Raw genomic sequence first — 26,061 nt, forward strand, 5'->3', positions numbered from 1 at the left:
GCTCTGTGGCATGTGTGCTCAGTTCTGATGCATGCTGAACGAACAGAAGCTGCAACATCTGCATAAAGCCTCATTTAGAATGGGTCGAATGTCGTTAAAATGCTCTTGCGGCTATAGGCAAAAGCCTGTTATTCATCAAGATGTTCCAAGTTTAAATTAGTTTGTTTTGCTAACAAATATGATTGAAATCTCTACATAATTCATAACTCGGGGCTGCCTGGTCTAATGTAGTTCAGTTGCTAAAATGCAAACTTATTTTCACAGGTAATGCATATAAAAAAATGGCTATAAAGAGAAAAGAAATGCAGCTGTAACACATGTACTGCCAACAGGTGGTGTTGGTAAGTAAACTGCAGCATGTGCTGTTTTCTTTGCTAATAGCAACAAAGACACATAGCCACTGTGATGTCTTCTACTGGACTTTTGGCTACAGTTAGGAAGCTCTGGGTTTGTATTTGGCATATTGCTATCTTGCAGTTTTTGTGGCTAAAAGTGATTAAATCTGGAGGTTGGCACTGGAGCTCTAAGTTACCAAGTTATCAGCCAACACCGGCCGCATGCATCCATGACTCGTTAGCTGTGATATGAGAGTTATTTTCTCCTACTACCATCAAAACACAAATGTTTAGGGTAAAAAATTCTTACAAAGTACATTACAAGCAGAGAAAAAACCCAAAAACATTTGGCAACACGGTTTTCTGCTTGAGATGAGACAGAAAGACATTTCAAGAATCCCATTCTTTATTGACATGCATGTACATCATAAGGTTTTATAGGTGTTATTAAGAGCGATCACTTGCTGGTTTCAGTTGAAAATAATTCAATGATTGTCTTGAACAGGGAACTGTAGGATGCATAGGTTGGAGAAAATGACATGACCGTGGCCTGTTTTTCTCAGATTCCTTCATCCTCTAACATATCAGCCATTTACGCTTTTATTATCAAGGAGTTAATCCTCAGATTAAATGACAGTAATCATTAGCAGTCCAAATTATACAAGATTATCACGTCACTTTCCTTCAAAGTCCCATTTTAGTTGGATGTTACATTTATTTTTCGAAAGAATCTGCATTGTTGAAGACTAAATTGGTCTTGTGAATATGTTCATAATTCTACGAACACATATTACTGTCCTGCTGTTATGTACGGTATTGCAGAAGTGTCATTTATTCATTTCTTGAATCAAAATTTAGGGCCAAGGGATTTTTTTTTTTATTTCAAATGTGTCTCATATCCTGTACCCATGCTGTAAAGTGGGGTTTACTTTTAAAAGGGGACCCTCGGCGACAGAAACCTTTTCTTGATAGTGAAAATGGGTGCTCAGCCAGCACGACTGTGTCAGCTAAAGCGCATTGAAATGCCACAGGAAAGTTATTTAGCTCCCTCTGAAGTGCTTTTGGGGGCTCTCGAGCCCTAGCTTGGGCTCCCTCGGAAGGTCACATGAGGGGAAAGGACAGGGCTGTGGTTTGTACTAAACACAAGGAGGAAAACGGAGGAGGGGGAGAGGGGCAGGTCCTCTTGGGCGGGGTTTCCCTCTTATTTCAAGTCTGCTCAGAAGAGGAGTGAAGCGGGAGAGGACGGACATCTTCGGCTGCGAGGGAGTTCCGCTCTGGTCGAGACGGTGCACTACTTCTAGCTATTTTTTTTAAACATTTTTTTCCCTCGCTGTTTCGCCTTTCTTTCCTCATTTTGGCCCTTCGTTCTGCACCATGTACTGGCTGAGGTAGTAGTTTGTGCTGTTGGTTGGGTTGAGACACTGCCCGCTATGGAGATGACTGCGCAAGCTACTGCCTTGCTGGTGCTGGTGTCTCCACTTCAGCCGAGGGAAGAAACAAGAAAAAAAAAGTCACGCTCCCGAGGCGGTTAGTATTTTATTTTTTAAAATTTTTTAAATAATTTTTTATATTTTTTTTACACAGGTAGCACGCACCCAGGGGTACAACTCTGTGTTTTATTCGGCGAAGCAAAAATTGACTGTAATTTAGATGAGAAAATCTTTTTTTTTTTGCTGAATTCTGACCTGTTTCGTGTTTCTCTTTGTATCAATTCTCCAATAAAATAGCCTGCGTAGAAAAACGCACTTTGTCTCATGTAGTTTTAATTTGAACGATAACGCGAGATGTTGGCTCTGAAACAGGCATTTCTGTTTAGCCATTTTTTTTATTTTTTATTTTTTGCAGAATGTAAAATGATGCTTGCTTGTTACCAGATGACCGTCTCATATCTATGCTGTTATAAATCTTTAATGCCGATTTTTAAAAACGCACGAGGACAGTCGTAATGGTATGTAATCTGGTTTCCACCACCACGCGGGGTGGGCTACGTAGAAACTAAGCATGTGGGTCAGCGTTACTGTTGCTATGAGGAGAGGAATGACGTGGCTCCTGCTGCCCACAGAGGTGTCCTACAGTACATCTGCTCTGATACGCACAAGCTGCTCATAGCTCTCCTGGGTGTCCTCTGTTAATAATGCAGCATACCGTCGAACCTGTGTGTGTGTGTGTGTATATACTCGTCCTGCGCTTGAGTGCTTCTTCGCGGGGCTGGGCAGAGCCCATTCATTCAGTCCACTGTTAGCACGGTTCACACAATAATCAGCTTATTATGCTAAATCTGGACGGTGTGTGCGTGCGTGGTGTCCACAGACAGTCATGTTACACGACCCCAGCGGGCGTTTGAGCTCTCTGGGGTGAGGGGGCAGAGAGAGACTCTTTCGGTCGTACAATGCGAGTTAACCTTTTTGAATCCCCCCCCCTCTGGCTGCATCTGGCTGCTCTGTAGCACATTAGTATGGGTCTCGTGACAGGGGTGGGGACCAGAATGAGCAATGAGCTTTGATTGGCTGGCAGCCTGGGTCTGTGAAACCTTGCAGTTCTGCATTCTTGAGTCAAGACCCCCACGCAGCCCATATGAAAGCCAGCCGCTCATTCAGAACCTGACGGAAGACCGATTTCTGCTCTGACCTTCCAAGAAGAGTCCCTTGAAATATTAATGAGTTCACACTTGATATGATAGTTATGTTCCCAGGCCACACCTCTGCCCACTCGCAGTCTGTGCTGATCTTGTTCAATAAATTCTGCTCCAGCGACTCATTGTAGAGATGCCTGCTGGATACCAAGAGTGAACACTTTTTCATGGTAGATGACAAGCAAATAATCCACAGAGTTGAAGGCCTGAAGGCCCAACAGGTCTATCTCGTGTAAGGAATACAAGTTTCCTCATCCCCAGGGCAAAACCCAACATCATTTATCACATCCCGACTTTAAAGAGATCCAGTCTGTGAATCGGTGAGCAGCACAGATGCAGCCAACAGTAGGCCTATATTCATCCCATCCATCTTGTGTCAAAACTCTTCAGTTGAGCCGGGCTGCAGATAAATCTCACTTCAGGCTGCAGAAGCTCTAAAAGCAGTAAATTGGAGGCTGTTGTGGAAACTCTGCCCACTCAGGTACGTTATCGGAGCTACACCACTGGACACCTTTGCCCAGACAGGACGGTCTACCCTCATATATTGACTCTCTGCCATCGAATACCCTCATTCATGCTGCCACGTCTCCTTTTGTTAGAAGGGGAGATTGTAAATAGCCTATTGGGAGGGTCAGCTGTCACCAATTCATGTTTGAAAAAGCAATCCACGAACAAAAGTAGCTGTTAATAGTGCATTTTATTATTTTTCACAGTTTTGTACTGAATTCAGCCTGAAAAGGAGTAAAACTAGAAGCCGAGCTTAACTGAATTATAGATCTATTTTTAAAAAAAAAACACCTAAGTAGTGGCACTCTTTCTTAAATATAAGGCTCGACTGACTTATTTCGGCAGCTCTGGCATTACGTGCATAAAACGTCCTTTCGTATTTGCGCTGGTGATGAAAACTGCTTATTTTCAGCGCTATTTAGATAAGAAAAACCTGTGTCCACAAAGTATATGAAGAAGATCCTTTCGCCCAGGAGGCCTCCGCCAGCCTTTGTTACGCACTGCGGTGAGGCAGCGTTTTACCTCTGTGTTTGAAGAGGTAAGTATCTGACTCCAGGCCCACTCAGCATCTCCTTCAGATCCGTCCATGGGTGGGGTGGGGAGTGCTGTGACCTTGGAAAAACAAGCCACCCACAGGAACGACTGTGTCATCATTGCCGTCATCCAATCTGGACCACACTCACTCACACACACACACACACACACACACACACACACGTATAGAGAGTGGGAGTGGAGTGCCAGATTAGTGCTGGCCTGACTGGAGGAGGATACGGCGCTGGTCCTGCGGGGACCAGATGGTCCTCCAGCTCCTGCAGAGGACCCAGGAGTGTGAGACTCCCACGACAACACGTTATTATCCCCAAAACGTGTTCAAAGGCATTCGTCGGGAGATGCATGGAAACGATCCCCTTAATTCGACGACCTGCACATGTTCATAGGGTGATGTGACTTGCAGAAATGATTAAAATAATTTGTGGTTTGTGAAGCCTTTCTGTCTCCCTGCCTTCATCCCTCAGACCGTATACGTCTGAAACGAAGTGAGAACACTATGCACATGATTAGATGAAGCTGAAGCACCAAGTTCCACGTGGAAGATCTGTTCCTCCCGGTCTTCGACACGTCCGTTTTCCCACGCTGTCAAAAACCCCCCATCCCCATCCTCACCTTTCAGCGTTGCTGCTCTCATCCGATACATTTTCTCTTTTTTTCCGCCTGGTTTCCCTGAGCTAATCAGCCCTCAGTTCTTGTTGTTACCGTCGTAATGTTGTCACTCTTTCACACCACCGTTTGCGCCACTCTTCTTCTTTTTTGGTTCTCCGGATCATCTCCCAAAAACAGATCCGTAGCTCATTTGACGTCGCTGGTCATCAGTCCTATAAAATATCATCATTACACTTTTTTTTTTTTTTAGCCCAAATGAGCTCTCCTTGATAAAATGTTATTGTGCGGTAGGACAGGGGTAAAAGGGAAACATGCTGTGTCATTTTAGTTGTTTAATGCAAAGAAATGATCGAGTTTCTGTCTTCTTTTCAGTCTGAAATACCTTTCTCATCTTTTGATTTCCTCGTCATGTTGAACCTTGATGGCTTTATACCGCAATATGACTAACATGTTTGGTCTCGCGGGTGTTTAGAGTATTTAGTATCGCATCACTTCAGTAGCACATCACTTTTGCTGGAGCGATTCGGTGTCGAATTACACCCCTCGAAGCGGCGTCCACCATGAAACCTTTAAACATTCAAACGGGGGCGTTCCACACGTGATCCACACTTTGCTTTGGGGCTCTCAGCGCAGTTATGGAAGAGGGACGACGGCATTTTTCTGCACTGTGAAGCCGCTGCAGTCAAAGGAGCTTTCAAGCCAGGAGTTCCAACATTTCTGCTGGATTCAATTGTCTGAATGCAGAAACAAAATGTTTCATTGACTCAAAGTGGAAGATCATTAAAAAGACAGTTGCAGGGAAAAAAAAGACAGTGGCAATGTCCGAAATGATAATTTTTCCTATTTATTACAACATCTTTTTAAGCTTTTTTCCATTTTCACTGTCCCTCCGGTTTCTAAAACAGTAGAAAGGACATGTCTTGGTTTTGGAAAGATGTACATCACTTACAGTAATAGAAAGGAGATTTTCCACTGGAAACATTATTTACATTAAAATCAAGCTACTCTGTCCCGTGTTTCACCAATGGCAGCCATTTCTACAGCAACTAACACAAAAATAACACCAAAATGTGGAAAATTAAACAACTATACTGATCGTACAACACCAACAAGGTAAGAACATGTTCACTGTCATCACTGATGGGTGTTATGTAGAAGGATTTTTAAGAGAAACATGTTAAAAAAAAATCAGCAACTGACACTGTTAGAGGCACCTTTAAGCATGAGCTTCTGTTGTATTAGTTATACTTAAAGAGTTTGAGCGTCACATGTAAATAAAGAGTGACGGTGTAACTTAATGATGGCACAGGTAGCAGGTGACGGTGCACCTGATGTAGCATGCAAAGACCCACCTAAGGTGGACAATGACGACATGAGTTACTCAGAATCACAAAGGAAGACAAGGTTGGCAAAGTACAATAAATAGACGCATTTGCTCCTCTTTTCTCAATTGAAATGAATGGCAAAGCCGGGATGGATATGGCTGTGTGTAATCCTGTGGTGACATGTAGCTAACCAACATATTTAAGGACTACACACATGTGTTGTGTATTCTTCTTCATGTGTTTCTTCCTTTCAGGAGACGTAAGACTGCAGATGCCTGACTAAATGGAACAGAAGCGGTGCGATTCACACACATAGGACATCGGTTTTAGGAGTTCTTTTGTACACTGTACAGATGTTCAACCAATCAGACAAGTGCTGTGCATGTATTTACATTTTCACATTTATAAATATTGTGCATTAGTTAGTGACAACAATCCTTTTCCCCACCACGAACTTCACGTCGGCTTCCTCATGATTGTGAAAAATAAATAAGAATAAAAACAAAATATATATTACAGTAGTTAGACATCAACGAGCTCCTTTCGTGGTTCTGTTCCTCAGTTGTTTTTTTTTTCTACAAAAGAGGGCCAGAGCCGAGAGTTCAACCCGGCTACGGATGATCGCAGGGAAACCTGGACAGAAATCCCATCTCTGAGCAGAGATTGTCTTTGATCCTTCGGCAAAAGAGGAAACCCACACAAAATGCACTTTTAAAAAGACGAGGAGGAGGAAGGAAACGCGGGGTTGCGTTGTGGTTTCGAAGCTGGGCTAGTTCTGCTTGTTTCCATACATAAGGGGGATGATGTAGACGGAGATGTCATCGCCGGAGCCGAGTCTGTCGTTCGATATCCTCCAGCCTCGGTCCTTCAGCACCCCTCGTGCTCTCATTATTAGGTCTTGAGCTGCCATTGTGTACCTGACAACAAAAAAAGCGATTAATGATCAGATATTATATTAACTAAGCACTTTATTCCACTTCATATAACCACAGGAAATGAGATTAAATAAAAACAAAAATAATATGAAGATATTAGGGGGGAGTTTTGAAACTATGGCCACAGGAGAAGGAGTCTGAGAGGATCCTGATAAATATATCACAAGCTTTTTTCTTGACATCAGAGAAGTGACTCATCGAAATGTTTGGAAATAATTGCAGCCAGATAACACTGGTCACCCTCTCCAAATAAGGCAGGGGTGACAAGGAAATACATGTCTGAGTGGTGGCCGCAGCTGTGAGATGATGAGCGAACATGCCTGTGCTGGTCGTCTGGGTCGCAGTTTGCCAGGAAACCGGTCACTGCTTCAGCTACTTCCTGGTTGGAGAGGACGTCCCACAGACCGTCAGTTCCCAGCACCAGAACGTCATCCGCCCCATGCTCATACTGCGATAAGGGGTAAACTCTGACCTGAAAGTGAAGAGAAACAAGGCGAGAGTTGAGGATTAGCGTGTTCCCAAGAATCATTTGTATGTCTCAAGAGTTCTCGTTTAAGAGTGAATACATTTAGCATGCGAGGCTATCTTTGATCTTAAAGTGCAGCCTAACTCAGTTGATTCTTCAATACGGTGTGCAGTATTTTGGTCAGAAGTAAGATTACGTTTTTGTTTGGTCAGCATATTCTAACATCCCCCTTTTTTGCAAATATCACAGCTTGTTAATGCTTTCTGTAGCCAGAAACAGACTCTCAGTTCTTATTTGGGGGATTTTTGAACATACTTCCTGTGAAAAGTTCCGTCTCTTTTATAGACTTTTAAAGATGTTTATTATAGGCGCCGTGACGAAAACCAAGCTTGCGCCTCTTGAATTGGACCAAAACGTCCAAATTTTCCTTTGAAAATCTCTGATGTTCATGTGTTGAAATGGCATAACCGTTTATCAAAGCACCCCCTGCTAAAAGCTCATCAACACTCCTCAAAAACATAGTTGACTCAGATTTTTGTTTGGGGCAGGAAGAGGCTTATGTTTCACCAGGTAGGCAATTGGCAGGGGTTAGTTGACCTCAAAAATCCCTTTAAATGCCCACCCCAAGCACAAAGCAAGTAAAATGAAGCCCAAAGTGCTTATGACTGCCTTTGTTTGGTTGTTTCAAGTCATTTCTCTCTTCGACTGTGAGGGGGAGTCACATCGCTCACACCACCTCACCACAGAGGCTGCGGTACAAACGGCGAAGCACATGTGAACAAAGCTGTAAAGAAATTAGAAATGACCTCTGCGTGGGTCATGAACCTCCTGGTTGTGGTTTTGTTGTATCAGTCTGTGGATTTCTCAACAGAGCAGAGCAGTACAATGTTTCTCGGGAAGAAGTGATAACTTGAGCCTTTGATCTTGAAACCCTACATTCATATTTCATGTTCCTTTTTTTTTTTCTTTTTTTTTTTTTCCAGTAATGTTAACTCGACATGTTGCACAAGGGTTTGCAAAATACTTACAGGGAACTCTCCCACACGTTATTACTTTGTATAGACTTTCCGTATGCATCAAACATCCAACATGGCCTCGAATGCTCAAATAAAACATTACTCATTCCCATAATAACAAGAGTAACTTGAAGCATCTCCAAGGATCATCTGGAAAAAAAAAAAAAAAACAGGCTGAACTGTGACTGAACTCAGAGAGCAATGAATGAAAGGGCAAGAGCGTTCTTGGATTTCATGACTACTGCAATCATGCACAACTGTCTCTAATAGGGGAAGACAGTGGCCGTAGAGGAATGAAAGCGTGCAGGGTGACCACGCAGGGTAATGGCAAATATAATTTTTCTTTGTTATCGCAGAGATCTTGTTTTTTTTTTCAAAGGTCAAATCAAACCAAAGAAAAGACAACTCTGTTAGTCTACTGCAGTAATAATGCTTTACACTGTTGCCTTTTTTTTTTTTAAATGGAAAAACGCTGGCGATTTTGAATATTTTTGGATAATATCGAACCACTTTGGCTCTAGCCCTCCGCGTCAACACAACTTCACTCTTTAGACCTTTAACAATTACACAAAAACATGTCCAATGAGGGTTTAACCACAAGATTTAACCGATTTAACAGATTTAACCACCAGCAGAACAAGCAGTATCGATGCAAAATGAAGTGCTACTTTCTTAGAAACGTATCTCCTAAGATACTGTGAGCAGACAGCTCGATGTGAGGGTTTTAGAAGAGTTAGCAAGCAAGTAATGTTAATCACTGAACGGTCATGACAACTAATAGCCCTCTAAAGCCGGTATTACTACAGTAGGTGAATTTATGCGTGGTTACAGATCAGGAATAGCGCCGACTGGAGTGTCCAGTTTTGCGGAGAAAAATATCAGCGCAAGTAAAGCGCTGTTTCTGTTGACCACGTGGAGCAGTTTTTGGAGAAAGCACGGATGTACCTTTAGAAAAACAAAAGCTTTATAGTTCCTTTTTTTGTTCCGCTTTCACTGAATCTTAACTAGACCTCGGAAAGGCATTGAGCTGTGGTTCCATTGTGTTTCCCAGCTAATAACTCCCAGCTGTAGTCAAATACTAATATCTGTTCATAAAAAGCCATTTTTTTCCCCCCACATTTTTCCCCCTCTGGTAGGGTATGAATATTTATGGCAGAGCAGGTCAGTTGTCCCATCCTCTGAATCTTGGGAAACAGGCACTTTTATTGTTATGTGACCTTTCATTTTGGAAGCAACCATCATCTCTGCCAGACTGTGAAAAGAAGAATCACACGGGAGGTGTGATAAGCACCGGTTATCTTTCAAAGCTGTTTTTGGCTTGCAAAGACAAATTCTCACATATCAGCTGTTACATGGCTGTTACATCAATGCCAGTTTATGACCGACAAAATAAATATTAAGTTGCATGTTGGTCATTTGTCAGCGTATAAAACCATGTAAATCATTTAGGTAAATATTTTCCCTGGACATGTAAGCTGGTTATTTTTTTTCCAAAATATTTGCTATGGAGCAAAGTGAGCCAAACGCTGTGGGGTAAGTTGAGCAAGACTGGAGTTTGGGCAAACTGCAAGGAGGGAGGAATGATTTACATTTCACTGTAACCCTGATGGATGGAGTGTCGAACAGTCATTTGCGCTGGTCTTCATGCCGTGGCTGCTGCTTTGTTTGCAAGCTCCCAAAAAAATGAGAGAGGACAAGTTTTGCATTCGGTGTACAACAGTTTTGGATTTATTTTGCTAACATGTTTTCAGTTTCAGAGACATTTACTTATTCGTCCCACTTCTGTAGCTGTCTCGCTTTCTTCAACAATCTTTCTTTTTCTGAAGGACTGCAATTAGGGTGTCATTTGTTTTTTCTTAGGTTTTATATTAAGTTGTCTTTCAGAAATGAATTGTGCTTATTTGTAAAAAAAAATAACTGTCGAGACTATAATCTGCCTCGTTTCCCTTTATCTTCAGGACCATATAGGTAAAACAATGGCTCATCTTACCCCCTCTCTACCATATGTGCTATAAGGCCAGGTGCAAATATTACCGTGTTCAGAAATTTAGAGCAAATTTGCACTGCGACAATAAGAAAACATTCGCACATTCGAGGCTACGAATGTGAATGAACAAAGCTATTTTGTCGATGCTATAAGAAGCAGAATATAATCCATCCATTAGTTTAAATCATGCAAAAAGGTAAGCTAATGGAAATGATTAGCTTTTTTAATCTTTTTTTTTACATATTTGGACACAATCGGAATAAATTCGAACAGATAAAGATGATTTATTCGGACAAGTTAACCATCGTTTTGACCTTTTGTTTGACACCCCTTTATTAATTACACCTTCAAATCCCCCAAAATTTGAATTAGCGGATTTAGGGAGTGGTGCCGATGATTACCACCACCATCTTGGAGTGCAGTTAGAGCTGGTCTTACTTAAAAAGTGAGGTGTCATCATTACCAAGGTCCAAAGAGCTGTTGCATTCAAGAAAAAAATATTGTGGATGCCTATTTTTTGGACATTGAATTTTAAATCTCTAATTTATTTGGAATAAATCATTCTCTTACAAATAAATCATTTACAGGTCACTTAGATTTCATACTATTGCAAATTGTCTGGTACCCTAATAAATTCAGCCCAAGAGCAGATTGTTTGACACAAAAAGAATCTCAACCGATCCCAAAGCTCCAGAGCTCCTCGTAACCATGGTAGCTGTTGGTGTTACCAAGTGCATGAGTCTACAAGTGGAAAGTTTGACCTGAATGGGACACTTGCAAATACCTGACCTGGAACAATGAGCTCTGGACACATGAATCTAAGAGTTTTCAGCAACTTTAGATGTGTGTGACGCAGACAAAAGACACAATTGCAGGAAAATAGTGGTGGAAATTTTGTGGTTTGTGGATGATTTGCAGCTTCAGAAACTGGACAGCTTACATTCATTAGCCATTTTCACTTTGCCCGCTCCAAGCCTTTTGTGTTCAGTTTGAAAGTACAGCGATGGAACAGAATGTCGAAGCTGATTTGTTGCTGATCCGCTCTGAGTTGGAAGCAGAGGTGGTTACAGAGCCAAATTGGTGTGTGTCTTAAGTGGAGTTGGCCATGGAGTGACACGCTGCTCCTAAAAGTTGTCACTCAGCTGATGCAGAGGAGGGAGCTTGCTATCTGTGAGCACACACTAATACAGCGCTGAGACACCTATTATTCTGTAGGAATTATCAAAGGGGAACAACGATGGATTATTAAGGATGGCTTTTTTTAATGCCAATATGGTGCGACTATGGTGTGTGAAAGCAACTGATTCAAATATAAATTCTATATCAGATCAAAGGATACATTAATATATTGTGAGATGACCTAAAATAAACACTTTGCAAATGATGGGACTGTGCACGGCATAATGCGGCAATACCAGCTTCTGAGACCAAGGGTGTATTTCCTCTTCGCACACAAGGTATTCATTATTCAAAATAGATTATTTTCCATGTGGCAATGTTGAAAAAAGCCAACTATTTATTTTATTTTTTACAGGGTTGCATATACTTGATGGCAGCAAGAGTGTTGAAGCCCATGTCAGCTGGTACTGGGTGAGGCGAGGGTTACCAGTCTGATACACTGACCCAGACCAGCTCAAATCCCATCGACGCGCAGCCTAAATAAAGGGATCAGGCATGTTCTAAACTGCATGTCAGTGTATTGTGGGAGCACCAAGAGAAAACCCCCACATGCAAAAGAGAAAAAAGTCGGACAGGATAGAATTCAAAATGGAGCATACCTCTGGGCAGCAGGACAGGAAGGGCTTTATGTAAATGTTGGAGTCATGCACTTTCAGATTGTGGTCCCCGAGACCTCTCGTGACTCCGATGGTTGCCAAAACACGAGCCTGCAAAAGATCAGAAGCATGTCAGGCACAACCTCCATCTTAGGTAAACAGAGTAGCAACAAAATCAGTAGTGTTTCAGCATTTTGATTTCAGCTCATCTCAGAGTTTTCTCACGCCCAATGACGCACTTGGAAGTACATTCTTTACTGCTCATCTTTTCTGGGCAGGGAGACAGAGTAAGCCTTAAAGAAAACTTTCTGACAACTTGGCTCCCATTTTTGAAGCAATGGCCATCTCTGCTAGCCATGATCAATTGCAGATATCTGGGAAAATAATGACAGCCAAGGTACACGAGGCGCTGAATGAGGGGCAGTTAGGAAAGGAGTCAACGGTAATTACTTATTATTTATGGATTCATTATTCAAAGCATTCTGTTTCCAACTAAATCTGTAAGCTCAATATCAATTTATCCTTGTCAAATTTTATCTATGCCCATCATTCAACTTTTTTTCCCCAAATGTGGAACATTTGCTAACTTTGGTTTTGATTTAGAAGCTTTTACAGTCATCTGAAAAAGTCTTACGCTTGCTTTTATGTTGCTGTGGAACACTGTAATAAAGTGGCTCTATCCTTTTTCTTGATGGTTCTAGAGTTGTGAAAGCTTTGCAGTTCTGTCACTGCAATCATTTCCCAAGCATCACATTCAATTAAGCGGCATTAAACTGAATTCTTACAGTCTGGATGGACCTCTACTGCTGCCTGTACAAAACGAATGCAGGCACAGCACAGCGCTGGGGAACTGGGTTAATTGACTCCTGTACAGGGAAAGGGCATATGAGGGCAAACGAGGCCTGGCTGGAACAGGGTCGGATCAGTATGCAGCACAGCGCTGCAGTCTTTCAAAGCGGCGGTGAACCTCTTCAGGCAGAGACGAGGAGACATCCTGGGATTAATTGTTGAGCGCTGGAGCCCAGCAGGCAGCGCGCCGGCCTTTGAAGTGCTCTGGCGTTTCTCTGCCTCACACAAAGCTCCCTCACTCTATCTGGCCATCCATCTCCACGCCCCACTTCAAAGGGAGAGAACGCACGGACGTGGGCACGGGGTGCTGGGGGGGTGACATCTGCCCCGGTCATCAGTCAAACATAAACGCTGTCTGTGTGCATGTGAGATCGCGTTTCATCTCTGACCTTTTCGGGACATGGTGGACGAGACGCTGTGCAGCGCACCGCTGTGCGTACACCATCACCGAGGGACGGGAAAAAATGTGCTGAAAAATTCACTGAGCTCATCACCCTTTCTTTTGTTCTCCGTGTCACGATACTGACAACATTCACAAGCCAGTCAGTGTTTAAGTCACGCCTCCCACCTTTCCTTCATCATTCCGTGGCTCAGATTCGAGTCCAACATTTGACCCCCCCCAACTGCTACTGTTAGTGCTACGTTTGACCTACTGAGGGACATAAACAGAAAAAGCCATTGGAGCGGATACACTGTCAGCGTTAAAGGCTGGTGCAGGATGTGAATTATTTCTTTTAAAAACAGCCTCAGAAATGCTTTCCACAGTCTGGCTCCCCCATACAGTGGCAGGAGGTGGCTGACTAATGGTGCCCTGTGAGCTCTGATTACAGGCGAGGCACTCAAGGCCACGGGGTGTAAGTCTGTCAGCGCGTGGCTGCCAAGCACTTCTTACCTTCTTCCCTTCGCCGTAGATCAGGGGAAACTTCAGGTCATCATCCTCTATGGTTTTATACGCCCTGCGCAGAGAGGAGAGGACACTTGAATGGGATTTTTCTTTATGGCAGGCAGCGCACACATGTCCCTGAGATACATTGCTTCCGTGGCCCTCCCCAGCCCCCAACCACACAGAGCCTTGGCATAATTCTCTCTTTTGTTTCTTTCTAAATGATCTTGTAAAAGTCTCCCCAGCCATGAAGAATGTAACTATAGATGTATGAGGCTGCCGTAGTTTATTGTTGCTGTTCTGTTAGGTGCATTTCTTCGTGAGCCTGCATGTGTGCCTCTGAAAGTCTGAATGAATGAACACATGTGTCCAAATTCACATTCTCCTGATCTTTTAGCGAGATGTTTAAACTTACCCAGCTAATAACTAATGTACCACTTTACATACTTGGACAAGAAAGAGCTGCAGCATGAAGGAGAAAACTGTGAAAAACTGTACATGCCATGTCTTAGGTTACACTTTTTTCAGCTCAGGAACTTAAAGAAAGCAGACGTTTCGTGAGGTTTTTGCATCAGGACAAAATGACAATCTGGTCTTCAAGCTCAAATGAGCAAGAACATATGACGCGTTACATCGTCTCATTTGAACTAAAATCAAGAACCAGTGTATGAAAAACTAACTACACCCCATGAGTCAACAGCTCGTAGAACCAACTTTAGCGACAATAACCTGACATAAGCTATTTCTGTATGAAATGTCTCTCACATCGTTGTGGAAGAATTTGGGTCCACTCTTCTTTACAACATTGCTTCACTTTAATTGAGGATTAAGGCATTCACTTTTGCAGAGTTCTCTTGAAACTCTAACTCTGTATTTCAATCCGCCTTGACTTTGACTGGACCATTGCACCATTCTGTTGGAGATTTGCTGCTGTGTTTGGGTTCATTGTCCTGTTGATCACCCCGTTTCAAAAAGCCTTAGTTGTCTGACAGAGGGCAGACATATGGTTACTACTTTGGTATACAGAGGAGTTCACAATCAACTCAACGACTGCAAGGTGCCCAGAGCCTGTGGCTGCAAAACAAGCCTGAATCATCAGCCCTCCACCACTGCGCTTGACAGTTGGCGTGAGGTGTTTGTGCTGATGTGCTGTGTTCAGTTTTCACCAAACATGCTGCTGTGCATTATGGCCAAAAATCTTAATTTTGGTCTTGTCTGTCCACAAAGGACATTGTTCCAGAAGTCTTATGTTTTCCTTTATTCTTTTGGTTTCCTTCTCCTGACAACCCTCAGGCCTGTAGAGTCTGAGATGCACACTTGTCTTGTTTTGTTTTTTTTCAGTTTCTCTGAACATTGCACAGTCGGACCTTGGGTGAACTTGCAGGGATTCGGTTTTCTGTTTCTTTTTTAACCCACACTGCTTCTGCATTTTGACTTAGTTTTCTTAAAAAATAGTGACACAGGATGCCCTGATACATAAAACCTTATTATTGAAAGAGTACTTTCATTTTCACCTGACTGCGGTTTCGAACAGTCTCTTTCATCCATTGACATTTGTACATCAGAGGAACAGCTGTGCAACTGTAGCAGAAACTTTACATATTAGAGGCAATTTCCAAAAAGAGCTGCCAGGACAAAGTTTTCCATTCACATCTCACACCAGGTGCCACGAATGCAAATCTGGCTCTGATCGAGTCACGACTTTGATCAAATAAGATTTACAGTCCAGAATGTGGAAAAGGAGGGGGAGATGTATATAACTATCATAAAAAATGGTTTGAAACTATTAAAACAAATTTGTTATTTGCAAATATCATATGACCAAGCACCCATCCCCCGAAAAAACAAAAAAAAAACACACACCATATCCAATGTATTTCAGCTGCTATGAAGCAGATTAGCGAAGAACAGGATGGGTTTTACATTACTGCTGGTTCCACTCAGAGAGACCATATGTTTCCACCTTAGGCAAGCGCTACACTGCTGCACTCAGCAGTTTTATAACTGTGCAGAGCAAGGACTATCACAGCAAACACAACCCACAAACACAGAAATACAGTCTGCAGGCTGAGACTCGTCTGAGAGGAGAGGAGTATCACGAAAAGAAAAAAAAAAAAACAGTCCTCCAGAAATGTTTCCTCACCAGCGTTCGTGGTGTGGAAAAACACCGGTTAAAATTGCAGTTTGATGATGTGAAATTTAAACTGACCATTAAAAGAGGTCTCGGCCTCGCAGTCTCCTGCTTTATCACTGTAAAACTCCATCCATTTTTTAGTATTTCACCTTCAAGTAGTGAAGCAAGAAGGGTGTATCTGTGCAACATAGATAGAGACACGCACTTTCCGTCATCATTTCAAAGATGTATTGGATGGCATCCCAGGAACTGGCTTTCAGGGACAGTCTCCCTCTTGAGATATAAGTTTACTGGGAGTCCAACCTATCTGACTTGAGTTATCAAGAGTGACAGAACGAGAGAGCAGCACATATATCCTGTTGTGTTACATTCTCCCTACCCAGAGACACGCATAGCAAACAAGGAGAGAACCAACAAGGGCTGCACTGTTTGACCGCACTGATACAGTTCGCAAGGGCTGTTTGGATGCTGGATACACTGCTACATGTGAGTGTGTGTGTGTGTGTTTGTGTGTGTGGGTGGGGGGGTTATTGAAGGGGTGTATCATCCTCTCGGCAGGATTTTACAAACCAGCAGGCGAGACAAAGACTGATGTCATCGCCCGCTTGGTGCAAAGAGGGGTGACAAAAAAACATTAAGCAAGGCGTGCAAAGCATTGTAATTTCTGTGCACGCTGTCGTAGACGTATCCTCACAACCACACCCACCTACCTATCGACAAACTTTGAGGTGACATTGCGGCCGCCTGTGTCAGCACCGTATGAGTCAGACAAATTGGCTCAACTGAAAGTTTGCCTGAATAAACTTTTTGGCCAACCTTGGCGGCTTGTTCATAGATTGAATTCCGCTTTCAGGAGCAAGTCAAGGCCGCAGTAAATGGCAGTGACCTAGCGACTCCCCAAAAGCAAACTGTAGCCATGAGTCACGCGGACGCAGCACAAACGTTTCCTGGAGAGGACTAACAGAACGATGAGCAGAAAATAAAGGAGCAAATGTTCTCTGCATTTTTTTTTTAATGATTCGATGCTTATCCATCACACGGTACCACTGGTGAGACGTCCAATCAGTCCCAAATTAATTCTACAGCATGATAAGGACAAGAGTCATAAATTACTATCTTCAGCAACACGAAGAGCCAGGAGTCCTGCGGCAGATGGTACGGCAACCCACAGAGCTCTGATCTCAATATCAGGGTTCGTCTGGGATTACACAAAGTGACAGAAGCACAGAAGAAAGACTACTGCAGAAAGTTCTCCGAGAACCACCTTCCTGCCAAGTGTCTGAGAAAACTGTGCCCCAGGAGAATCTGCAGTGTTGGTTTGATTTATCTTTCTACCAGCTTCAATTTGTGCGAAGATGAGAATCAAGTTGAAAGAATTCTTGTCATTCATTTTTAAAGCATTCTCATTTGACCTTTGGCGCCTAAAACCTTTGCATATTATGGTATGAGCACTATAGCACCAGAATATGGAGAGAGTAGGTCTCTTAAAAGGATGAGAAAAAGTTTAAAGAGGAATCGTCTGCAACCTGCAAGACCTCATGTTACACCCACTTCAAGCTGCAACCTCGCATTGTCTACAAACCTGAGGCTTTATAAGTGCTTTTAACCTTCAAGCCTGTAACGACGACTGCATATATCACCATTTTCAAGACCAGAACAATTCTATCAAAAAAGGCGTAATCAATAGTTTCAATAGTTCCTCTCAATCCTCTCAAATGCTTTTTGGTCATTTTGAGTATCTTTAGAAGCTAAGAAAATGGAAGGTTTTTGTGAAGAGTTTTCAAAAAAAAATAAAAAATTAATAACCTTTTTAAAGTTTTAGGAGACTTTTTTAAGAAGGTCATAATGGGTTTAAATCAGGGATGTCAAACTCCAGTCCTCGAGGGCCGCTGTCCTGCAGGTTTTAGATGTTCCCCTGCTGCAACACACCTGATTCAGATGAAATGGATGAAATGGAAAGATTGTTAAATGCTGCACACAAACCAACAAATGAGGCATTGATCTGAATCAGGTGTGTTGCAGCAGGGAAGCATCTAAAACCTGCAGGGCGGCGGCCCTCGATGACTGGAGTTTGACATCCCTAGTTTAAATGGTCATGAAACTTACTTTCGTACATAAAATTACTAAAAAAGTGAGTGCAATTGCTCATATTAGAAGCGTTCATTTTTACTCCGATGTAATCTACAAGCAGATATGGTATCTGACAGGGATGCACAGATATATTGACCTAACGTCGACATCAAATTTCCCAGTCTGAGTATCCCTGACACCTTTATATGGTTGACGGTTTCCAAAACTGCTGCCAGAGCAGATATTTGAAGTTGCATTTGAACAGTTTGTATTTTGTTACACATTAGAGTTGCTGCACTTTGGCGGGTAAACGATGGGGAAAATCAACACAAATCAATGTTGAAATCCCACTTGAAGTTAACTTGTATCTCTATGATCTTGCCAGCAACATTCATTTTGGTTTGGTATGGTTTGATTTGGACATCTTCAGGTAAGGCGCCTCTCCTGCAGTCCGCAAACAGAACCTTTTCCAAGTGGGAGGAGGCTTAACTTAACAAACACACTGACGTGTCAGAGCATCAGGGTTTGTTGCGTCTTTATTTGATCATGAAATAAGGGTGCCACAGGAGAAGGTGAGCGCCAAACAGTGACAGAGATGTCTCACTGGACACTTTAGTGTCAAACCTTTCATTTTCTTTTTGAAGTCTTTATATCTCACCATCTTTTTGTTGCATTGCTCTTTGCATTCCTCTCTTTTCTTCATCTATTTATCTACCTTACCTCAAACTATTTACTCTCTTCTTGTTCACCCCTCCATCCATACTCTAAGCAACCCAACCACCCACCATCCCTACCCTCCCTCCACCTGACTTCTGGATTATGCTGAATACAGCCGCCTGCTCAACATCCATCACTCTGGGCAAACAAACCCACCTGCCATCCCAGCCAACAGCCACCATTACAGTCTGCGATGCCACTGCCAGCTCTCGCTCTGGTCCAACTGCCCGAGGAAGGGGCGTTAAAGACAGCGAGGGAGGAGAGTGGCGTGGTGGTCTGCAGGCCTGTGCATCTTCGTAAAAGCACAGCCTTGATCATGGATGCCTTTGACAGAACTGGACGCCAGCATACACCCACATACACAGGCTGCACATGTACATGCATGCACAGAGCGCTGCTTTAAAAGAAGGGATCCTCTGTGCTTGCAGGGGATATTAACAGCACCGATACAAGATACAGTGAAGTCACATTCAGAGCAATCAGTCACGCAGGCTGACAAGGACTTAATCTGAGACCCAGACCGAGTCTGGGTGAAACTGCAGCAGAACTGGGTTATGGGAAGAACCTGATTAAAAATACATCACAGGCTGTCTGTCCTGCAGAGACAGTAGACAGGCAGAGAGTTCTGGGCCCAATAAGGAATGCAGCCGATGACTGACCTACATCTGCTGAGCTGAGCAGAGCCGTAAAACTCAGGAGAACGGAGAAGGTGTCAGAAAAGATACTGTTCGTCTGTCATCAGTCACTACATATTTCTGTTCTGTCATTTTCTCAGGCTCTCACATTACCATTTGTTTTCTATGCATGCAGTATATTCTTTCCATCTTTCTACATCTCTTACCTTCTTTTTAACTCTCTACAGTAACACGAGGAGTTACTGAAGGTCACACAAATTCCTTCATAACTCACACAGAAGAAGAAATGCCAAGGACGTTTTTTTCTGGCCTTCCTCTGACAATTTAACTCTTTTTTTTTTTTTGCACTCTACAGCACACAATCAGTGGGAGAGAGATTGCTATGATGGGCTGCTTTCATAACCAGTGCATTACATTAAGTCTTCCAAATGTAGATAACAGGTCTGTGTTGCAGAAATGATTTTGACAGATTACTCTCAGTGGATCCAACCAGATGGACAGGTTTAGAAAGTATATTTTCATCAAGTATTTTTCTTTAGGTATTTCTAAACAAGTGCATTTCAGCATTAAATCATTTACCAGGAACACAGAGACAAGTATTATGAGGGAGCAAAATGTGAAAAAAAAAAAAAACAGTTTTCCTCACATCCTGTGAATTGCATCTAATAGATTAATCCAATTAGAAATTATGTTAAAACAAAAAGGAATGTGTAATTATCACTTAACCCACCATCCTGACATGGTGAAGTCACGGTACAGCATCCTCTTCCCCACCTCCTTCCTCTGCACTCTCCTCGGGAACTCCAGATGTGTGAACTCGTTCCCTAACAAGTGGGGCTGCATGTACGCCTTTGATATAAAGAAAGAGAGAGGAAGAAAAAAAAAAACAGTAAGAAGAAGATTGACATGCCCAAGGGATAGGAAAAACAATTCCGTAGTCTATTAAGCTGGCAAAGAGAGCAATCCGTGTAAGAGACACTGAGCTGGTGTCTCAACAGGAGGTGAGGTCAGCTCTGCTAATATCTGACAGCTGTGCTCACCAGAAATGGGGCTGAGGAAGGTTCTCTCTTACCAAGAACTGCAGTCGCTGTCTCTCTGACTCTGGTGTGAACTCCGCTGACATGGGAATGACTTCTCCAGCCCGAATAATGATAGCTCTGAGAGAGATGAGCAGACAAAGCTCTGTTTATTAAAAGGGGGTGGGTGGGGTGAGGGGGGGGGGGGGGGGGGGGGGGGGGGGGGGATGTGACACACGTTTGCTCCTGCTGGATGAAGGGCATGAGAAGCTGAGCAACAAGCAAACACATCCCGCACAGCATGACACGTCCGTTACCTACACATGTGACACACTCATTCTGTGTGTGAATCACACCTGCTGTCCCCAGCGTTCCCGACGTAGAGCTTCCCTTGTAAACAGATGACCACCAGTGCAGTGCAGCCCCCTGAGATGTTGTAGGCCCCCTTCTCCTTTTCTATCTGCACATCCTGAGTACAAACAAACACACGCATTAACTCTCTGATGAGGGCACACAGAACAAATCCATCCTCTGCACGTGATCATGTTTCCAATCGTCAAACCCTTCGAAAACGCTTGCTATCACGCAGCGAAGTGATAGGAAGCGTTTCAGCTGGATCTGGAGTGTAATATATTTTCTGAGTACTTAAAACCTGCCATGGTGCTTTTATCAATTCTAACACCAAAATAGAAATGTGTTTCTTAAGAGTGCCATAGGTCGAGGAACAATAAAAGTAAATGGAAGCCAAAGGGGAAAAAGAGAAAATGTGGAGGGCCTGCTGGTTATTTCAGCAGTTAATTAGCCCAAATTCATTTGGTGCTAATTAAACCAAAAATTATTTGAAGAAAAAAAAACGTGCAATTGGTTCATTAATTAGATGAATAACTAACCTGTCACTGAATTAATCAGATTTGCTGCAAAATGTTTAACTCTTGCATGCCCTCAGCGGCTGCTGTGGTACCGACAGCTCCTCTGAGGCCTTTAAGAGCCAAAGAGAAGCGGGAAGATATCAGCGGAAGATTGGAAGATGATTGACCCCTCGAGCGCCTCGTTCCCGTCCCTCTATCGCACTCAACAGACTGAGTGGGATTGAAAATGCTTGCAAACACATTTGCAGCGAGTCCGTGCCTAACATGTTTTCCCACAAGGGATGTTCACCCCGTTGGAAAGCGTATCGCCCTCTGCTCCGCCGCTGACAGCCTCCATCTGAACACAGCTTAAGAAATGTGTGTGTTTGCTCTGTGTGCAGAAATATACGTGTGCGATAGTGACAAGACGGAAGATGCAGCGCGTGTGAATTTGAGCACGAGTGTGTGTGTGTGTGTGTTTCTGTTGAGCCACACTCCAGAACACACTCCTGACAAACGCTACTCCTGGGGGAGGAGGTTGGAGGGTGGGGAGGGAGTGAACAAATGTGTCCTTCAGCCTGGATGAATTATGAATCCACAGTGAGCCATACATATTTATCCTCGCTGAATCCAATACCTCTTGCTGCAGGCAAGTCTTTAATAATGAAAATGTCTGCATAAACATCTACACCTTCTACTGCTCAGCAATGAGGAACCAAACAACCGAGCTCAATAACCAGAGGGCAGAGACAGGGAGAGACGCACAATTCCCGATCATATGCGTCCCGTTTTTTTTTGGCCAAGCTGATTTAACTGCCATTGTAATTTCAAAACAGTATTTGTAAGGCTTTAAGTCTTTATTGTTACCAAAATACCTGAAGGTAGACCTGAAGAATCACAAATCAGTCATGCATAACACCACCATCATAAAAAAAAGACTGCAAATACAGTAATAATCCAGTAGATCATAAAAAAAAGAAGAAAAAGATTTCTTTAGAGAGCCTTCTGGAATCGTGCAGTCGGTTTCTTGAAGGACATTCCAAAGCTCTTCTTTGGATGCTGGCTGCCTTTTGTTCCGATCCCTGATAAGATTACCCCATACTGCTTTAATAAAGTTGAAGTCCGGGCTCTGGGGAGGATTCATTACTTCATAAGACCTGTTGCCGCTGATTTTCAGTCCACTTCTCGTACAAAATTAGGAAACCATTCCTGATGAGGCTTTGGGGGAACAATAGATGAACGGATGATTTTCCTCTTTCTTACAGACATCACTTTCAGATACTGTTTGTCTGCTTTAGATGCTTCTTTTGAGGCCTGCCGCTTCTTCTTTTGGATTAATTTTGCTTCATTTCTTTTGGAGGACACACTGCACACCATGCTGAGATATGCCATGTTTTCATCTAATCGCACTTTGGGAATCACTTAAATAATCACTCCTGACTTAGGTGCCCTTTCTATGCTAAAATATTTCAAACACACAAAGACATTCCTCTGAAAATGTTCAGGTTCAAGGACTGGACTGAAAATGAAACACTTTGAAGACCTCCAAAAAGCCCAGAGACCTACTGCTCAAGACATGTTTAAAAGACTACAAAAAGTGTCTCCTTGAAAGCAAAATACAAAGAAATCCGGTTTGCCTCAATTACTTTCTATATGGTACAAAACTACACAAAACGTACACAAGATAGACTCAGAATTTAATAGATAATTCCGAGTGCTTTAATTCAACACGACTGTGCGCCTTCACGGCAAAGTTCAAAGCAGCTTACAACAAGTCGAGACCTCCTTCCCCCGCGCTGTTTGCTCGGTTATCCCTCGGCCGATTTGCAGAATCAGTGAGAGAGCCAAAAGCTATTAGGCCTAAAAACAGGAAGGGAAAAGTAATAACTCAGAGTACAGCAAGGGCAGAGAAGGAGTCAGAGCTGAATGTCAAAGAAAGATGGAAAACTCCAATGATGGACAGTGTGGCAGGTAATTAACCGAATTAATCATTTTTCACTAATTAGCCAAAGCTGCGACATATTAGTTGTTTTTAAAGGCAAGACAGAGCTCTGGGCAAAATTCTGTAGGAAATTGGCTAACGCGCTTTTAATGAAGAGAGTTGATAACACAGCAGCCATCACACACACACACGGTCATGTTTTGCCAAAGTATCCATATAGAAATGATAGTAACACAGTTGCGGTTACGGTTCGATGCGGTTATAGCTCGACCTGGCCATGTAACTGGATCCCTGCTCTCGCCCCGGAGCACGTGCACGGGGAATGGCGTTATCGAACCAAGTATTTCTGACATCACGCCACTTTGGCATTCTGCTGCTTCACACTTTCTTTGTACAGTTTCATAGCATAGCTGACTTAACTGCAGATATGTTGAGTTGTGGAAATGCTTCAAGCGGGATGTGAGTCGACACGAGGTCTTCATTGGCTGTTTTTCTGCTGTGTTAAGAAACAGAAAAACATGTGAACGAGAGCAGCTTTATTTGGTCCTTGGCTGCAATAATATAAACTTAGATACAGAAAGATAAGCCTTTGGAACAGGCGCAGGGCACCTTAGCCCATTTGAGCCTACACCAGTTGAGCGTATACACGGAGGAGTGATTTAATCCCCAACCGTATTATCTGGGTGTTTTAGTCCAGCTTTCAGAGCTTTGTGCGATTTTGTCAGACTACCGCGTTTACATGCATCGTAAAAGTCAGGTTTTAGTCAGACTGAGACAATAAGTGTCTTGTAAACATGCTTAGTGTTGAGTGGAAACTTGGTTTGGAGGGGAAAAGTGGGCAAACATGCAAGACAGTTCCAAAAGTTTGAATAATGTTTTATTGTAAATCATTTTCTGAGGAATAAGGCAGGCAGCTCTCTTTGCCAAAATTAGCCATTTTCAGTATGTAGACTGTAGTTAGGAATTGGTTGTTAAATAATAATAAGATTTGTTTATGTCTTTTAAATAGTACAATCATCTTAGACGTGTCACGACGATAAGGTTGTGGGGTGTGCGTGGCGTGATGATAGGACCTGGATGCAGATATTTAATAGAAAACTGGATTTATTCTAAAGAAACTAACAAAAAAATACAAAAAACCTAAACTGTGACTATGAAAAAACTCTTGGCAAAACCTGATAAACTTGTCATGGAAAACTGTGGCATTGATGACAGAGAGAATCTGGCACTGAACATGAAAAACAAAACAAAACTGGAAACTAAATACTGAGCAGAGGTGATTGGTGAGTGAGTGTAGCTGAGGGAAGAAACACAGGTGATGAGGATGAAACTGATGGCAGGGCAAGGGAAACTAAGGAAAACATGGCAAAACTAAAGACTAAACAGAAACCTAAAACATGATAAACTTAGACATGACAAGATGGCATCGGGCAGAGACAGTACCCTCATAAAGCAGTAAGTATGGCTGCATGCAGAGTTGTGTCGAGCTGGAGTTACAGCTTGACTGAAAGGAGAGGAAGATGTCTCTTGAATTTAGTGGCAATTGGCAGACCGGTAGTTGAATTCTGGTTAATCTGTCAGCTGTTGGTGGAACCACTGTACAAACATACCAGACCCAGGTGAACTGGGCTAGCTGAAGCTAAGTGTCGGCACAGATTTGGTCGGGTTCTGTGTGTTTGGACTTAGGTCAGATAGGGCAAAGATGTGGCAAAGTGCAGCCACATCTGGACAGACAATGGAACACATGTTAGTGACCTTAATTACAACAAGATACAGAACAGGCTCAGCGCAGTTCTGGCACAAAATCTATACCACAACTGGGCCGTGTTTTTCTTTTTGGCTTGCTGTTTGTGTGCCATTAATGGATCAAGCAACAGCACATGGTGTTTACATTAGAGGTGGTGTGCAAAAGCCATTTTGTGGCACAGAGCAGTAGTTTTTTTGTTAGCCAACCTGACCGACACCATGATTTTGCTTTCTCTCAGTGCTTTCGCTCAACATACATGCAAATGTCACTGTTCATCCAACTCACAAACTGAGCCTGAAAGCACTCACATAATGTTAAGATGTGAAATGAATGCATTAGTACAACTGAACATGTGTTTGTAGCACGTAGCCTGCGACATAATACATGTGTTTACTGAAGAGGGTCATGCAAGGCCAGTGATCTCATGACCTCTTACTTCTATCCTGGCTAAACACACAGTTCAGCTGATAAGCCTCTGTCTCTGAGCCTCACATTGCTTTTGATATTTACACCTTTCGAAGTGTTTAACACGTCGAGCCTCATACGCTCTTTTTTTTAAAGAGGGAAACCGTACCATTGACAGATTCCCTGGTGCTTCCCATTTTCTGAGAGAATGAGCTTCAGTGGTATAAAAATAAAAAAAAGGAATTAAGATAAAAACAAAGCAGGAGGCTTTGTGAAGTTCCATTGTGCCAAAAATGACTCCTGTGTAGATAGTCAGCAAAAGCCCAAGTGAGAGTGCTATTTGCGCCAAACTGCAAGTAATTTTGCAAAAATGATTACAGAAATTAATACAAATGACAGCTGTGGAGAACAGAAAGTACTGTAATTAGTGCTGGTATTGAGATAAAAATGCCAGAACCACAGTAAGACTGGAATTAATGAAACGCTGAATTGGAAATGGGCTCGTTCTGCTTTATTATCTAGTTCTTTTTGAATGGGTGTTGGATGATGGCACAAAGTTGAGGGCAGAACATTAACTTTTTCTTTTTGTCCTTTCTGAAAAGGTCAAGAGGGAAGGACAGAGACGGCAAAAGACTTGCCTTGTACACTAGATTGCAAATTTAATGTTCTGCAA

At 42.8% G+C, this 26,061-nt stretch overlaps 1 protein-coding gene across 1 annotated transcript in view; it reads right to left on the reverse strand.

Moving 5' to 3' along the window:
- Positions 1–5,461: 5,461 nt before the first annotated feature.
- ppm1h (protein phosphatase, Mg2+/Mn2+ dependent, 1H) overlaps positions 5,462–26,061 on the reverse strand; it is a 37,021-nt gene continuing 16,421 nt past the window's right edge. The window contains exons 4-10 of the mRNA XM_072386264.1: positions 20,803–20,915; positions 20,503–20,587; positions 20,161–20,279; positions 13,884–13,947; positions 12,146–12,253; positions 7,219–7,370; positions 5,462–6,880 (exon numbers count right to left, since the gene is read on the reverse strand). Coding sequence (XP_072242365.1) covers positions 6,733–6,880; positions 7,219–7,370; positions 12,146–12,253; positions 13,884–13,947; positions 20,161–20,279; positions 20,503–20,587; positions 20,803–20,915 — 789 coding nt within the window. The 3' untranslated portion in view covers positions 5,462–6,732. The remainder of the gene's footprint in view (positions 6,881–7,218; positions 7,371–12,145; positions 12,254–13,883; positions 13,948–20,160; positions 20,280–20,502; positions 20,588–20,802; positions 20,916–26,061) is intronic.

Source organism: Leuresthes tenuis, unplaced genomic scaffold (assembly GCF_036924035.1).
Source record: "Leuresthes tenuis unplaced genomic scaffold, fLeuTen1.0.hap1 SCAF_5, whole genome shotgun sequence".
In the NCBI taxonomy this organism is placed as follows: Eukaryota; Metazoa; Chordata; class Actinopteri; order Atheriniformes; family Atherinopsidae; genus Leuresthes; species Leuresthes tenuis.